Genomic DNA, 14868 nt, shown 5'->3' on the forward strand with positions numbered 1-14868 from the left:
GCCAAGAATTGTTCATTTCAGGACAAAGGCATAAAAGAATGGGACCTTCATCATCATCTCTGACAACAGGCCCTAAGGGATGAAGCACCTGCTAGGAAGAAGTCACTGCTCTGCTTACAACAATATTTCTGACTTGGAATTCTAAAACCAGGCACTTGTGGCTCATGCCTATAATCCTAGCTATTCAGGAGGCTGAGCTCTGTGGACTGCAGTTCAAAGCCAACCAAGGCAGGAAAATCCACGTGATTCTTACTTTCAAATAACCACACACAAAGCTGGAAATGGAACTTTGGCTCAAGTGGTTAGCTCACAAGCCTTGAGCAAAAAAGCTCAGGGAAGCCAGGCACTGATGGCTCATGCCTATAATACTAGCTGCTCAGAAGGCTGAGGGCTGAGAGCTGAAGTTCATGGTTCAAAGCTAGCCTGGTAACAAAAGCTGTGAGACTTTCATCTCCTATTAACCACCATAAAATTGGAAGTAGAGCTGTGGTTCAATGTGGTAGAGCACTAGCCTTGAACAAAAAAAAAGCTAAGGGACAGTGCCTAGGCCCTGAGTTCAAGCCCCAGGACCAGCTCCAAAACAACAAAAAACATAATTGAAACTTTCCATTGGCTTGGTCGTATTGTGCTGAAGAGGCAGGGTTGTAGGGCTGGGGTTTAGCTCAGCAGAAGAGCGCCCATCTGGGGGGCACAAGGCCCTGAGTTTGGTCCTCAGCTCTGGGAAAAAAAAGCTATAAAAGACCCCCAAAAAACTACAAGGCAACTGAAGAGGCAGGGTTATGCTTTGAAATTCAGACCCTGTATCCTACTGAATCCAGAGAAACTTGGAGAAATGCAGCTTGGGGTGTGTGTGTGTGTGTGTGTGTGTGTGTGTGTGTGTGTGTGTTGGTACTGTGGCTTGAATGCTTCAAACTCTCACTGGCCTTTTTTCCCCCTGCTAATGGCTGGTGCTCTACCACTTGAGCCATGCACAGCTTCACTTCTAGGTTTTGTCATTAATTGGAGATAAAGGTCTCAGCCTCCTTGCCTGGGATGGCTTTGAACCATGACCCTCAGATCTCAGCCTCCTGAGTAACTAGGTTTACAGGCATGAGTCACTGGCACCTGGCTTTCTCTTTTTTTAAGACAGGCTCTTGCTATATAACCCAAATGGGCTTGAATTTATAGTCTTCCTTCCATAAAGGTGTGTGCCATCACCACACCTGGCCAGGATAGACTTACTGAGATGAAAAGGGTGTTTTTGGGGACCCATACTACCCATACTCTGATACTAGAGCTTGCCAGGGTCTGAGGGTAGAGCTCTGACCCCTTCTGCTCTCCCTGGCTGCCTGCTCCCAGCATGCTTAGCCATCCCTCCACTCAGGGCAGCCTCCCAGGTAAGCCCAGTCCCAGGCTGCTTGTTTTCACCCCTCCCAGTACCTTAATTAGGGGTTTCCAAGCAGGGAGGGCGGAGGGAGTGGGGAGTCTGAGGCCACAGAGCAACCTTAAAGGGCCAGCAATGCTCACTACAGCATGGCAGAGTGAGGAGGATGTGGGCTGGGCGAGCTAAACAGCCCTGGAGACCACTGCTCCTTGAGGCAGACTTTGAAGGAAAGTCTGCAGGCACTTTGCTCTTCTAAAGGTGAAGACAGTCTCACTGATTGCTCTACCTTCTCTGTATGGTCCCAGAGCTCTGATCGTTTATCAGGAGAACAACTTTCTAGCCCTGAGGGGTGGCAGGGTGGCCAAAGGATCTAAAAGGTTCAGGAAAAAGAATGCAAGGGCTGCCCCATTTCTCTCTGGAAATCACCTTCCCTCCTCCCAGGTTCAGATCTTCCCCTGTGCAGCAGTTTCTTGTGTATGAGCCTTCCAGAGTGGGCTCTAAAGGTGGTAAAGGACCCACTTGCTCCAGACTCCCAACTTGGAGCTGAGCTGGGAGACACTAAGTTGGCTAAGAGTCTCACAGACTTTCCTGCCACGGCTGGCTGGCTTTGAACCGCAATTCTCAGAGCTCAGCCACCGCAATTCTCAGAGCTCAGGCCACCCAGCATCCACTGACAGACTACTAGTTACCAGTTAGGAGTGAGGGTGGGAAACAACAGGAAGAGTTGGTGGGTTCCCCCCCCCCCGCACAGGCTTATCGGGAAGCACCGGTGTGAGTGTGTCAGACCTAGGAAGGAAACTGAGGACGAGGTCGGCGGTGTAGGAGCGCAACTGCAGTGCTCAGATTGGCCCTTAGCTGAGGTTCTAAGAGTCCGGGCTTTCCAGACTGAGGTGGAGCCCACGATAGCCCCGCCCCCGACTCCTCCTTTCGGGGCTCCGCCCAGCCAGAGTCTCCGCCTCCCTCGCTGGCTGCTCGGCGATCGATCGTGAGGGCTGCGCTCTCCGCGTTCTTCCAGTGCTGTCTGTGTGGCCCCCTCACGTGGGCTGGCGGGCCATGGCGGCGCCGGTGGTGTCCCCGGCAGCGGAGCCAGGCAGCCGAAACGGCCCTGGCAGAGGTGGGTGCTGCCACACTGCGGCCTCTAGACCTCGTCTCTGGGGGTGGGGCCCCCTTCCTGCCCCAGCCGTGGCGGCGCCTCCCTCCGCCCCGCCGGTCCCGCCGTGAACTCGCCCTGGGCCGCCGTCGCCGGCGCCCGCGGGGACGGACGGGGGCTTTTTGTTGTTGTTTTTTTTTCCCAGTCTGGCTTAGGGTGCAGTCGAGAGCTGTTCCACGAGCTTGCAGTCCTCCGATCGCCATCCTTCCCCGATGGACGGGGCTGGCCCGGAGCGGGAGGGAGGAGACGGCGGAGCAGCCTGTTAGGCCCGGAGCCGGAGTCTCTCCGCTGGGCTCAAAAGGAGTGTTTCCCGGGGGTGGGGGGTGGGGAGGTGCAAGGGACCATACGGGATCTCACGGGGGGGGGGAGGGAGGGAGGGGGAGGTATTGATGTAAACAGCAGATGACAGGTCTTGATAAAGGGAGAAAACGAGGACTGGCCCAGGGAACATACTGAGCTACCGAGCCCAGCACACACCCTGAGACTTGGGCTTGTCCCAAGTTCTGCAAGGAGCCCAGAGAAGGCATTTGAAACAACTGGCCAAAGGAAAAAAAAAAAATCCTAAGAGTGGCCGGGCGCTGGTGGTTTACACCGTGACCCCAGACACTCAGCAGTCTGAGGATGGTGGTTCAAAGCCAGCCTGGGACAGGAAAGACCATGAGACTCTTTATCTACTACTCTTACCTACTACTAGGAAAATGCCAGAAGTGGTGCTGTGGCTCAAATGGTTAAGAGTGCTAGCTTTGAGCAAAAGAAACTTAAAGGAGGGCTGGGAATGTGGCTTAGTAGTGGAGTGCTGACCCAGCATGCATGAAGCCTAGATTAGATTCCTCAGTACCACATGAACAGAAAAAGCCAAAAGTGGTGCTGTGGCTCAAGTGGTAGCTAGCCTTGAGCAAAAAAAGCTCAGGGACAGCGCCCAGGCCCTGAGTTCAAGTCCCAGGATCAGCACACATGTGTACACACACACACAGTCCTTAACAGTAATAACATCCAAATCTGGTCTCAGAGCCCTAGCCTACCAAGCTAGTTCTACACTGTACCCCTTCACCCACTGTACCCCTTCATCCCCTGCATATACAGAGTGAAGGCACAGATCTAGGAGCAACCCTCCTATCCTAGTGACCCTAAATAGAAGTTCTGATCTACAGTAGAAGCTCAATAATTATTAATTGAATAAATTAACTTCTTGCTTTATCTTATTCCTGAATTGACTCCTAGTTAGTTACACAGGGGCTAAGCTAATCTGTATTGTTTGTTTGTTTGTTTGCTGGTCCTGCAGCTTGGTTTTTTTTTTTTTGGGGGGGGTCCAGTTGTGGGGCCTGAACGCTAGGCCTGGGTGCTATCCCTCAGCTCTTCAGCTCACGGCTAGCACTCTACCATTTGAGTCAAAGTGCCACTTCCGGCTTTTTTCTTTTTGCTTATGTGGTGCTGAGGAATCGAACCCAGGGCCTCAGGCATGCAAGGCAAGCACTCTTATCACTGAGCCACCTTCCCAGCCCCTGGTCCTGCAGGTTGAACTCAGGGCCTGGGTGCTATCCCTGAGCCTCTTTGTGCTCAAGGCTAGCGCTCTAACACTTGAACCACAGTGCCACTTCCAGATTTCTTGAGTAGTTTATTGGAGATGAGTCAGGAACTTTTTTTTGCCAGGGCTGGCTTTAAATCGAGATTCTCAGAGTAGTAACTAGGATTATAGCCATGTAGCTCTAACATGTATTGTGAAACATAGGATAAATGAACCCAATCTCAGGACCACAGCCTTACTAAAGAACTATGGTAGCTGGACACTAGTGCCCACAACTGTAATCCTAGCTACTCAGGAGGCTGAGATCTGAGGGTCACGGTTCAAAGCCAGCCCAGGCAGAAACACCTGCAAGACTCTAATCAACAATAAAACACCAGAAGTGTGCTGTGGCTCAGGTGGTAGGGTGCTCACCTTGAGCTGAAGAGCTGAGGGACAGTGCCCAGGCCCAGAGTTCAAGCCCCACAATGGACCAAAAAAAAAAAAAAAACTATGGTAGAGTCAGGCATGGTGATGCATGTCTGTAAGGTTTAAGTAGGAGGATTGTGAGTTTGAAGCCAGGCTGGGCTGCATGATGAGACCCTGTCTCAAAACAAAACAGAGATGCGATATTTTCTTTATTCAAGAAGTTATTTGTATTCTCTATGCCATTAGACTGCTAATCCCTAAAGGCAAGATCGTTTTTCTGTCCTTACCTATATGTCCATAATCCTTACTAGAGTAGTCTTTCTGTCTTTCCTGTGGTGGGGATAGAGAGAAACCATGGGACTGGGAGCTTGCTAAATCAATTAAATATAGGTGCTTATATCCTTTTTAAATGGGAGTGAGAATAATGCAAGTGTTAAGCAGTGTGGGCCTACTCATAGAACTTGAGTTGTATGAGCTCTATACAACATGCTCTGCTTTGCCTCTCAGTGCCCTGGTGTCAAATCTACTCTTTTGTGGTAAGAGGTGAGCCATACTCCATTTATGGGCTTAAGTCTTTGAGTCCCAATAATCTCACTTCATGGATTTCTTCCTGGTTTATTATTCTTTTTCTACCTTCAAGATGAATACAAGGAGGGGGTGGTGGGAAGCTGGGACAACTTCCTTAGTGTCAGGAATCTGAACCTTATACTTGGAATTAACAGCTTATCTGCATCTAGTTGTAGTCTGGGTCAGAAAGTGAACTCTCCTTACATCTGTTCTAGGTCGGGCCCCTCGGGGCCGATTGGCCAATCAGATCCCCCCTGAGATCCTGAATAACTCTCAGCTGCAGGCAGCCATCCAAGCCCTACCTTCTAACTACAACTTTGAGATTCCCAAGACCATCTGGAGGATCCAGCAAGCCCAGGCCAAGAAGGGTGAGCCCTGAGCATATAAGGGGCAGGTGGAGAGGTTGCCTGAACCAGCCTCTTGTAGTCCTCAAGTCTGCTTCTGCCTAATGTCTTTTGCTTCTCTTGTCTCCACCCTGTGTTGCAGTGGCCTTGCAAATGCCTGAAGGGCTTCTCCTGTTTGCCTGCACCATTGTGGATATTTTGGAGAGGTGAGGTTTGGGCCACTAGAGAGGAAGCTGAGCCAAAAGGACCAACTCAAAACTTCCAGTTTGCTTAGTAACCTTCTTGTCCATGTCCCCACCCCTATAAAATTAGGGAAAAAAATTAAATGTCTATGCCTACAGCAAGTGGTAGGACCTAGGGAGGAACCTAAGAATACACAAAGCTAACCCTGAAGTGTGCTGAGGAGGGTCTGGCTAAGTAGCTAGGGGCACCTTTTTCTTAGGTACATTTAAGAGAGCTGAGCCAGGCTGGTAGGGGAGAGTGTGCCTCTGGGAAGATATTCAGTTCCCCTGCCCCCTCTCCTAAGTTTCTTCAGTACAATGAGCCATCCTTGGGGGGGGGGGTGAATGCTCAGCCATCTGGAACAAGCAGGGAGGGGGGAATGAAGAGAGGGGAGGTCATCTCGTGCTGAGAACCTCCCACCTCCCTGCTGCTGCCCTGCCCCCACTCTACTCCCCCTTCCTGCTGCCACAGACCCACTTCTCTGCTCCCACCCTCTTGCCCCTTGGGAATGCTCTCTGGGGCTCAGGCCAATTTGCATACATTTTAATCTATAAAAAATTAAGTGCTCTGGCTGACTCAGAGCCTGGGCTGCATTCTAAGGAGCTGAATAATCTGCTTCTGCACACAGCCTGATTTGGGGAAGGGGTGGAGGAGGGGACTGACTGGCAGCAGCTCAGCTTCCCCCACCATACCTCAAGTGAAGAATTTGATACCCCAGTTACTGAGCCAGATTGTGTCCCCCAGGTCTGAGTCTATTCCAGAGAAGAGCTTGACCTCCTGCTCCTTCCCTGTGGCAGGTCTAGAGGGGTCTTCCCCACTACCCAGTGATTCAAGCCTGGCAGCAAATCCCATGACAACGTGCTGGCCAGAGCCCATTCTTCCTGGCACATGAGGCATGTGGGTAGTGTCATGTGCTGTGGGGGAACTGAATATGAGTCCTCTCCCATCCTGGACCCCAGGGTCTTGACTATGGGTGGGAAGGTGTAAGGGGTCCTGGCAGGAAGGCGGCTGCGTCATGCAAGCCACAATGCCAGGTACACTTGGTGTGGGGACCTTTGTGTATGCATGGTCATAGCTCTAAGGTGGGATGAGTCAGGGGAGGAATCTGTTGGTGCCTAGGCATGTCCATCCAAGGGCCGGGGGGTCCCTCTTGTAGTCTGAACCTGGATAAGGAGTCAGGGTATTGCAGAGACATGCTCATGTAGCAACTGTTTCCGGAGCTGCTGCCAGAGCTGAGGAAAGTGGCAGCTGTGCCCCTCCTACTCTTGGTTGGCAGCTGCCAACCCAAGGAATTGGAAGAGGTGGAGAGTGAGGAGTTGAATCCTGACTTATCTTCACAGTTAGTACCATTTTCCACCTCATTCTTGGTAACACTGTCCCATTGTCTCCCCCCTTAGGTTCACAGAGGCTGAAGTGATGGTGATGGGCGATGTGACCTATGGGGCTTGCTGTGTAGATGACTTCACTGCAAGGGCCTTGGGGGCTGACTTCTTGGTGCACTACGGGCACAGCTGTCTGGGTATGGTGGGCCTGGACACCGGGACTCAGGCAGGAAGGCAGGCCGCACACTAATCTCCAAAGCAAGGCCTTGTCTCATGTACAGGCACAAGGTCTCTCCCGATAACTGGGATAGCACTGGCCTTCCTGCTTTGCAGGTAGATCTTTCCTTTGGATTTGGTTGTTTTGGAACCTGTGCTACTGTCCCAGATGCAGATGTTCAAAAGTCTGCTGGTGGTAGAGCAGGCTGAGTGAATAAGGAGTTCTAGCAGACCGTTGGCCCTCTACTTCCCATCCATCTCACTTCTGTCCTTGAGCCAAAGCCACTCATCTTGTTTGCTCAAAGACTGGGCCTGGGCCAGGTGCTGGTGGTTCATGCCTGTAATCCTAGCTACTCAGGAGGCTGAGATCTGAGGATGGTGGTTAAAAGCCAGCCCAGGCAGGAAACTCTGTGAGACTCTTGACTAAAGTAAACCACCAGAGAACCAGAAGTGGTGCTGTGGCTCAAGTGGTAGAGCGCTAGCCATGAGCTGAAGAGCACAGGCACAGCGCCTAGGCCCAGAGTTCAGGCCCCACCACCAACCAAAAAAAGAAGAAAAAGATTGGGCCTGGGTCATCCCTTGCCTTTTCCTGCTTCCCAAAATGGCTTTCTGAACTCTTCTGTCCCCACAGTTCCTATGGATACCTCAGTCCAAGACTTTCGGGTGCTGTATGTTTTTGTTGATATCCGGATAGACACAGCCCACCTCTTGGACTCCATCCGCCTTAACTTTCCTGCAGCTAGTGCCCTTGCTCTGGTCAGCACCATTCAGTTTGTGTCAACCTTGCAGGTAAGAGGATGAGGATTGTCTCAATATCGTGTGTGGCAGACAGAGGCTCCTTTCTAGGCTGTTTCTGGGTCTCCTTGTCAGATGCCCCTGTCTGTTCCTCTGGTTCTGGTTTCCTTTCCCAGCCACTTTGTTCCCTTCCTTCATTATCCCTACAGGCAGCTGCCCAGGAGCTGAAAGCTGAGTATCGTGTGAGTGTCCCACAATGTAAGCCCCTGTCTCCTGGAGAGATCCTAGGCTGCACATCCCCCCGACTCCCCAAGGAGGTGGAGGCCATTGTGTAAGTTAAAAATGGTGGCCACTTTTGCCAGGTGCTGATGGCTCACGCCTGTAATCCTACCTACTCAGGAGGCTGAGATCTGAGGGTTGCGGTTCAAACCAACCCAGGCAGAAAAAGAAAAGTCCCTTTTTTTTCTGGGCTAGTCTCTTTTTATTTTTTTTTGGTCGGTCATGGGGCTTGAACTCTGGGCCTGAACGCTGTGCTGAGCTCTTCAGCTCAAGGCTAGCGTTCTACTACTTGAGCCACTGTGCCACTTCTGGTTTTCTGAGTGGTTTATTGGAGATAAGAGTCTCATGGACTTTCCTGCCCGGCTGACTTTGAACTGCAATGCTCAGGTCTCAGCCTCCTGAGTATCTAGGATTACTGGCATGAGCCACTGGCGCCCCGCCTGGGCTAGTCTTAATATGCAGTCCTCTCAGCCAGTTGCTCATGTCTAAAATACTAGCTACTCAGGAGGCTGAAGATCTGAGGATCATGGTTCAAAGCCAGCCTGGAAAGGAAAGTCCATGAAATTCTTATCTCTAATAAACTACTCAGAAAAAGCAGAAGTAGTGCTGTGGCTCAAGTGGTAAAGCACTAGCTTTGAGCACAAAGAGGCTCAGGAACTGCACCCATCTCCAATTAACCACCAGAAAACTGGAAGTGGAGCTATGGCTCAAAGTGCTAGAGCGCTAGCCTTAAGCAAAAGAGCTCAGGGACAGTACCCAGGTGAGTTCAAGCCCCACAACTGACAAAAAAAAAAGTGGCCACATTGTAGAGACATGAGAAATGTCATTATCCTGTTCATTATATAGGAAAGGAAACTGAGTCTAAAGCTTCTAAGTTCTGTGTTCAAGGTCACCCTGCTAGGTAGGTACCAAATAGGAGCTAGATTTCAGGTTTACTTTCTTTCCAGTGTTCTGACCACCATCCATCTGGAAGGCTGTGTTCTAGGGTGGGAACAAGAATCAGAGGGGCTGATGTGGGGGAATGAGGGTGGCTAGAAATGGTGGGAATATAATTGGAGAAGATGGATGGGCACACCCAGGCTGCAGCCCCATTAATTTAGCATCCGGACAGCTAACAAGCAGGAGCAGCGTGTCTCCTGCCGCCTAATTATTTTAGGTAATGGAAATGCTTAATGTTGTGTGAATGCAGCCAGCCTCAGAGCCGACAGCTCCCCTGGCTGGGACTGGGAGGGAGCCTGGTTCCAAGCTAATGGCAAGGAAGAAGGATGGGCCTTCTTTGACTCAGCCCTACTGGTCCCCAGTTTTGTTGCACCTGCATTAGACAGAGCCCCATATCAAGGTCTTCCCTAGTTCAGACCTGCTCCCAGAAGGTCATTTCCTGTGCACCTGTGCCTGAACTGATAGGGAGATTCAAGGTGTGTGTTGCGGGAGGGACCTGAATGTTGGGCATTCCTCTCCAAAAGGGGGAGAAGCAGCTGCCTTGAGCTTTGACATCTTGAAAGATACTATTAGGGAGTCTCCTAAGGCATGGTACAGTCTGATACACTGTCACATATACACTGTTTAACTGCTTAACAGCTTTAAGCAGATGTTTTAGCATCTCTGAATCCATTATATCTTTAAAATAAGAATACTATAGGTGTCTTGGAGGATTAATTAGTACAACTGAGTTAATACAGGGACTTATTTCAGGACTGGAATTTAGAGCAAGTTTTTTGTTCTTTTGTTTTGTTTTATTTTTAAAGCAGCTGTTATAACTCAGACTGAGACCCAGAGCTGATTTGGGCAAATCATAGTCAATTTTTGGAATCCACATCTGTATTGAGTCTGGTGTGGAAGAACCTGCCCCCTAACTCCCAAGTTAGGTTCTCTAGAGCCTATTGGCCTGAATTCAGTCCCCTGGGCCTCTAAGCCAGAGTTCTGCTGCTGCTGCCCCACACCACACTGTCTTTTCCACCCCTGCAGGTATCTTGGAGATGGTCGTTTCCATCTGGAGTCTGTCATGATTGCCAACCCTAGTATTCCTGCTTACCGGTATGTGATGGTGACCAGTTGTGGAGGAATCAGAATCTTTTCCCCTGAAGCCTTCAATATGCTGACAGGTCCTCATTCCCTAGCCACTAAACAGCCCCTGGCTGTAATGGTCCGAGTCATTTGGGTCCTATATACGGGTATTAGATTCAATGCTTCTAGATTCCCACTGAGATCCTAAAACACTTCCTCTTGCCTGCTCTAGCTGTGGAATTGATCTTCCCAGTGAAAATCCCTGTTCTTGTCAGAGGCCTAATTCCCTAATTACCTGCTGGAAGCCAGTATCAGGGAACCCTGTATACAGCAGGAACCTGGAAAATGGCTGTCACTGACCTTGGCAACTTCTTTTCCAGGTATGACCCATACAGCAAAGTCCTGTCCAGGGAGCATTATGACCACCAGCGCATGCAGGCCACTCGCCAGGAAGCCATAGCCACTGCTCGCTCTGCTAAATCCTGGGGCCTTATTCTGAGTACTTTGGGCCGCCAGGGCAGTCCCAAGATCCTGGAGGTCAGAGGGCTTGGGATGGCCCAGGAGGAGGGGGCTGCCTGAAAAGCAGTTGGTAGGCCAAGGGATTTAGCTTTTGACTGCCTTCCTCTCCCAACAGCACCTAGAATCTCGGCTCCAAGCTTTAGGACTTCCCTTTGTGAGACTGCTGCTGTCCGAGATCTTCCCCAGCAAGCTCAGCCTACTTCCTGAGGTGGATGTGTAAGTTTCCTCACCTTACCTACCCAGCTTGACTTGAGGCTTCAAGTTGGGTCCTGCTCAGTACCAAGGTTGCAGTTGAGAATCACATACATAGTCATGAAATTTTAGTTTGACAAGCAGTTGCCCCAAGCAGGGTGCTACCCTAACAATGGGTCACATGCTTTGTCAGGCCTTGGGGGCTATGTCACAGTATTTCTGATGAAATGAATCTGAGGGTACCTGCTCTGTATACTAGGTTTTAAATGTGGTTCTGAAGATAGGGTAAAAAAATGTGCTACATGTCTTCTGAAAGTTCATAGAGGAGGAAACAGGGCAATGCAAGCAAGTGCTGTGAATAGCAGTAGGTGGCAGTTTTTACTTCAGTATTCAGAAATCCCATTAGTTAATGGGCTGCTCTGGAGAGGGGCCATTGGCACCTAGTCTTACCTGTGTCTCTTCCCAGGTGGGTGCAGGTAGCATGCCCACGACTCTCCATTGACTGGGGCACAGCCTTCCCCAAGCCACTGCTGACCCCCTATGAGGTAACACGAAGTTGTGAAAATTGGTGGGGAGTGGGCTTTGTACCTCCTGTCAAGGGAAGGCTCTAAGATGTGGTGGGTGTAGATGGGCAGTCTGATATGATCTTGAACCATTCATTCAATCATGGTCTTGAATCCCTCAGCCGAACCTCTTCCTTGCTTCTACTTTCTTCAGTCTGTGCCTGACGTTTTCTTCCTGCAGTATGGGGATAATATATGTTCTTCATAGGCCGTTGTTAGGATTCTATTCAATAATCTAGGCACAGATGATGTTCAGTGAGTTATTGTCCAGTTTTCCTCCCCTAGGCGGCTGTGGTTCTGAGGGACATCACCTGGCAGCAACCTTATCCCATGGACTTCTACGCCGGCAGCTCCTTGGGGCCGTGGACAGTGAACCACGGGCGAGATCGAACTCCCCAGGGCCCCCGCCAAACTGCTTTGGGGAAGGTAGTTGGGGGACTTGGAGGTGAGGCAGCCCGGGGAGCTCGGCTCAGCCGCCTTCCTGGCGAAGAGAGCCAAGGCCGCCGCCCTGCGGCCGCAAGGGGAAATGCACAAGAATGGAGGTAATCGCAAAAGCCATACCCTAAGTCTGCGATCTCGATCTCGGATGCAGGAGGGGACTACACGCCCGTCTCCAGTTCCGACTTGCACGGATTGCAGCTGCGGAGAGAAGGTAGCGCCCCTGGAGACCTGACACCTCTGAGCCCAGGTATCCGGGGCTCTGGCTCGCCCGCCCCTCCCTATTGTCTAGGGCTGTTCTCTCCCTCCCAGGCCCCGCCTCCAGCGTTGTGGCGGCGCTTTGCCCCGCCCTCGAGCATCCACTTCCGCTCGGGGAAGAGCTGCTTCCGGTGCCGGTGCCGCGCGCTGCCGTAGCATGGCCGCACCGCGGCCTCTGCGGGTTTTGTGCCTGGCGGGCTTCCGGCAGAGCGAACGGGGCTTCCGCGAGAAGACGGGAGCGCTGAGGAAGGCGCTGCGAGGCCGCGCTGAGCTCGTGTGCCTCAGCGGCCCGCACCCCCTTATCGACTCCGGTGAGACGACCTCTTCCCTCAGCACGCCTCAGGTTCCCGCCCTGCGGCCCCAGGGGCCCCTCTTCGCCCGCCTGTAGTTTGAAACTCCTCAGTCTCCCACCTCCCCTCTTCCCCAGCGCTACCTTTGTCGCCTCTGCCCGTTCCCTCTTGCCTTGATGCCATCCTCTCCTTCTGTAGGGCCCTGCATTCCGGAGGAGCAGCCTCGGGGCTGGTGGTTTTCCGAGCCGGAGGCGGACGTGTTCTTGGCCCTGGACGAGCCCACCGAGTGTAGGGGCCTCGAGGAAGCCCTGACGACAGTGGCCCGCGCCCTGAGTGAGCTGGGGCCGTTCGACGGACTTCTTGGCTTCAGCCAGGGAGCTGCATTGGTAGCCCATGTGTGCGCCCTGGGCCAGGCAGGCGATCCCCGCTTCCCTTTGCCGCGGTTTATTATCCTTGTTTCCGGTTTCTGTCCCCGAGGCCTCAAGGAACCCAGCCTGCAGAGTCCCTTGTCACTGCCTTCACTTCATGTTTTCGGGGACAGTGATCGCGTCATCCCTTCTCAGGAAAGTGTGCAGCTGGCTAGCCGATTCCCTGAAGCCATCACCCTCACCCACTCTGGTGGCCATTTCATTCCAGCAGCTGCATCCCAGCGCCAGGCCTACCTCAAGTTCTTGGACCAGTTTTTAGAAAGATGAACGGCTTTGTAGCCTTCGGGCGGCCCTCCCTCATGTTCTCCACATCCCTAGACCTCCCTGCTGTGCTGTCAATTCTGCACTTACGAGACTTTGGTTTGTTTTACTCGAATATGATGGTCTTAAGAGCTCTAGGTGAGAGGGGAAGCTGACATCACTATGACTGTCACACAATAAAGTGGTACAGGTTGTGAACATTCTTGTTACCCACAGAAAAACCCATTCTCGGCTGGTTTCTTCAGTTCTGGATCACTGAGAGTTGCAGGCTGGTCTCCCTCTGCTGTTTTCTCTGCTTTTTCCTCAAGTGGTCCAACTCCTCTGAACAATGATGTTGAATGGTGATGTGGTACCAAACCTTGTATAGAAGCTAAATACTGCACCAGAGTAAACCTGCCTCTTGCAAACTTGACCACATCTGCAGTGTTTCTGAGAATCGATAACCAAGGACTAAGTAGTCCTAATATTGCCCTTGGGTAGTCCCAAGGCACTTTAAGGACTATCTAGCTATTTTCCCTTCTTCTAATTTGGCTCTTTGTTTTCTAACTTTTTCCTTGCTTCTGTAAAATACAAAGGTTTATAAAAGCCTTGAACTCAGGAACTAAGCACTGTCCCTGAGCTTCTTTTGCTCAAGGCTAGCACTCTACTGCTTGCGCCATAGCACCACCTCCAGGTTTTACTGTTTATGTGGTACTGAGGAATTGAACCCAGGGCTTCATGCATGCTCAGCAAGCACTCTACCACTAAGCCACATTACCAGCCCAGCCCCCACAAAAGCTAACCAACCCTGTACTGCAGTATCAGAGATCTTAATAAGATCTGCACAGATACCCCACAATCCATTCTGAAAATCACATATCCCTTAAGAATTTGGGTAACTCACTATAGATAGAAGCTGTCTAGGATAATAACTGGAATCATGTGCCCTGAGATCCATTTTGCTGTTTTTTGTTTTTTCCTTCTGTTGTGGGGCTAGAATTCTGGGCGCTGTCCCTGAGCTCTTCAGCTCAAGGCAAGTGCTCTACCACTTGAGCTATAGTGCCACTTCAAGTTTTCTAGTGGTTAATTAGAGATGAGTCTCATGGACTTTCCTGCCAGGGCTGGCTTTGAACTGCAGTCCTCAGATCTCAGCCTCCTTAGTAGCTAGGGTTACAGGCATGAGCCACCAGCACCCAGCAATTTTACTAGTTTGTGTTGAACCAGATGGGAAGTTAGTTGGCCTTTGCCTTGCCTTTGTGTGTGTGTGTGCTGGTCCTGGAGCTTGAACTCATTTCCTGAGCGCTGTCCTTGGCTTTTTTGCTTATGGCCAGCCCTCTACCACTTGAGCCACAACTCCACTTCCAGCTTTTTGTGGGTAATTGGGAATAAGTCTCATAGGCTTCGCTGCCTCAGCTGGCAGGCTTTGAACTTCTGTCTTCAGATCTCAGCCTTGTGAGTAGCTAGGATTACAAGTATGAACCACTGGTGCCTAGCTGCCTTTTTTTGTTGTTGTTGTTGCTCCATTGACTGGAGGAAGAGACAGACGGAATTATAGATCTGTTGGATTGGACCCATTAGGATCCTGTCTTCTTTAAGGACTTATGTCCTCCTGGTAGTTATACTCTACCTTTAGCTAGATACTGGGAGACAAAAAAGACTACATACCAGCTTCTATTTGGGATTATTGTGAGAACTAAAAGAGAAAATTCCATGGGGCTGGGAAGGTGGCTCAGTGGTAGAGCGCTTGCCTTGCATGCCTGAGGCCCTTGGTTTGATTCCTCAGCACCACATAAGCAAAAAGAAAAAAG

At 51.1% G+C, this 14868-nt stretch overlaps 2 protein-coding genes across 2 annotated transcripts; both read left to right on the forward strand.

Annotated features, from left to right (window-relative positions):
- The first annotated feature begins 2404 nt into the window (after window positions 1-2404).
- On the forward strand, window positions 2405-12675 carry Dph1 (diphthamide biosynthesis 1). Its single transcript, XM_013016584.1, has 13 exons — window positions 2405-2477; window positions 5226-5378; window positions 5497-5560; window positions 6974-7095; window positions 7746-7903; window positions 8059-8180; window positions 10094-10162; window positions 10513-10669; window positions 10767-10867; window positions 11310-11388; window positions 11692-11832; window positions 11999-12094; window positions 12591-12675. The coding sequence occupies exons 1-12, from the start codon at window positions 2417-2419 to the stop codon at window positions 12077-12079; spliced, it is 1308 nt and encodes a 435-aa protein (XP_012872038.1). The 5' UTR covers window positions 2405-2416; the 3' UTR covers window positions 12080-12094; window positions 12591-12675.
- On the forward strand, window positions 12108-13493 carry Ovca2 (ovarian tumor suppressor candidate 2). The gene is made up of 2 exons (XM_013016585.1): window positions 12108-12401; window positions 12555-13493. The coding sequence occupies exons 1-2, from the start codon at window positions 12260-12262 to the stop codon at window positions 13085-13087; spliced, it is 675 nt and encodes a 224-aa protein (XP_012872039.1). The 5' UTR covers window positions 12108-12259; the 3' UTR covers window positions 13088-13493.
- Window positions 13494-14868: the final 1375 nt, after the last annotated feature.

This window comes from Dipodomys ordii, unplaced genomic scaffold, assembly GCF_000151885.1.
Source record: "Dipodomys ordii isolate 6190 unplaced genomic scaffold, Dord_2.0 Scaffold31, whole genome shotgun sequence".
Lineage (NCBI taxonomy): Eukaryota > Metazoa > Chordata > Mammalia > Rodentia > Heteromyidae > Dipodomys > Dipodomys ordii.

Excerpts from the sequence above, each read along its gene's own strand:
- Ovca2 (XM_013016585.1), top strand. The coding sequence starts at position 12,260 with ATGGCCGCACCGCGGCCTCTGCGGGTTTTGTGCCTGGCGGGCTTCCGG. Across the intron at positions 12,402-12,554 it reads CCTCAGCGGCCCGCACCCCC|TCCCTCTTGCCTTGATGCCA; the intron begins TTATCGACTCCG and ends GCCTCTGCCCGT.
- Dph1 (XM_013016584.1), top strand. The coding sequence starts at position 2,417 with ATGGCGGCGCCGGTGGTGTCCCCGGCAGCGGAGCCAGGCAGCCGAAAC. Across the intron at positions 7,096-7,745 it reads CTACGGGCACAGCTGTCTGG|TTCCTATGGATACCTCAGTC; the intron begins GTATGGTGGGCC and ends CTGTCCCCACAG. Across the intron at positions 10,670-10,766 it reads GCAGTCCCAAGATCCTGGAG|CACCTAGAATCTCGGCTCCA; the intron begins GTCAGAGGGCTT and ends CTCTCCCAACAG.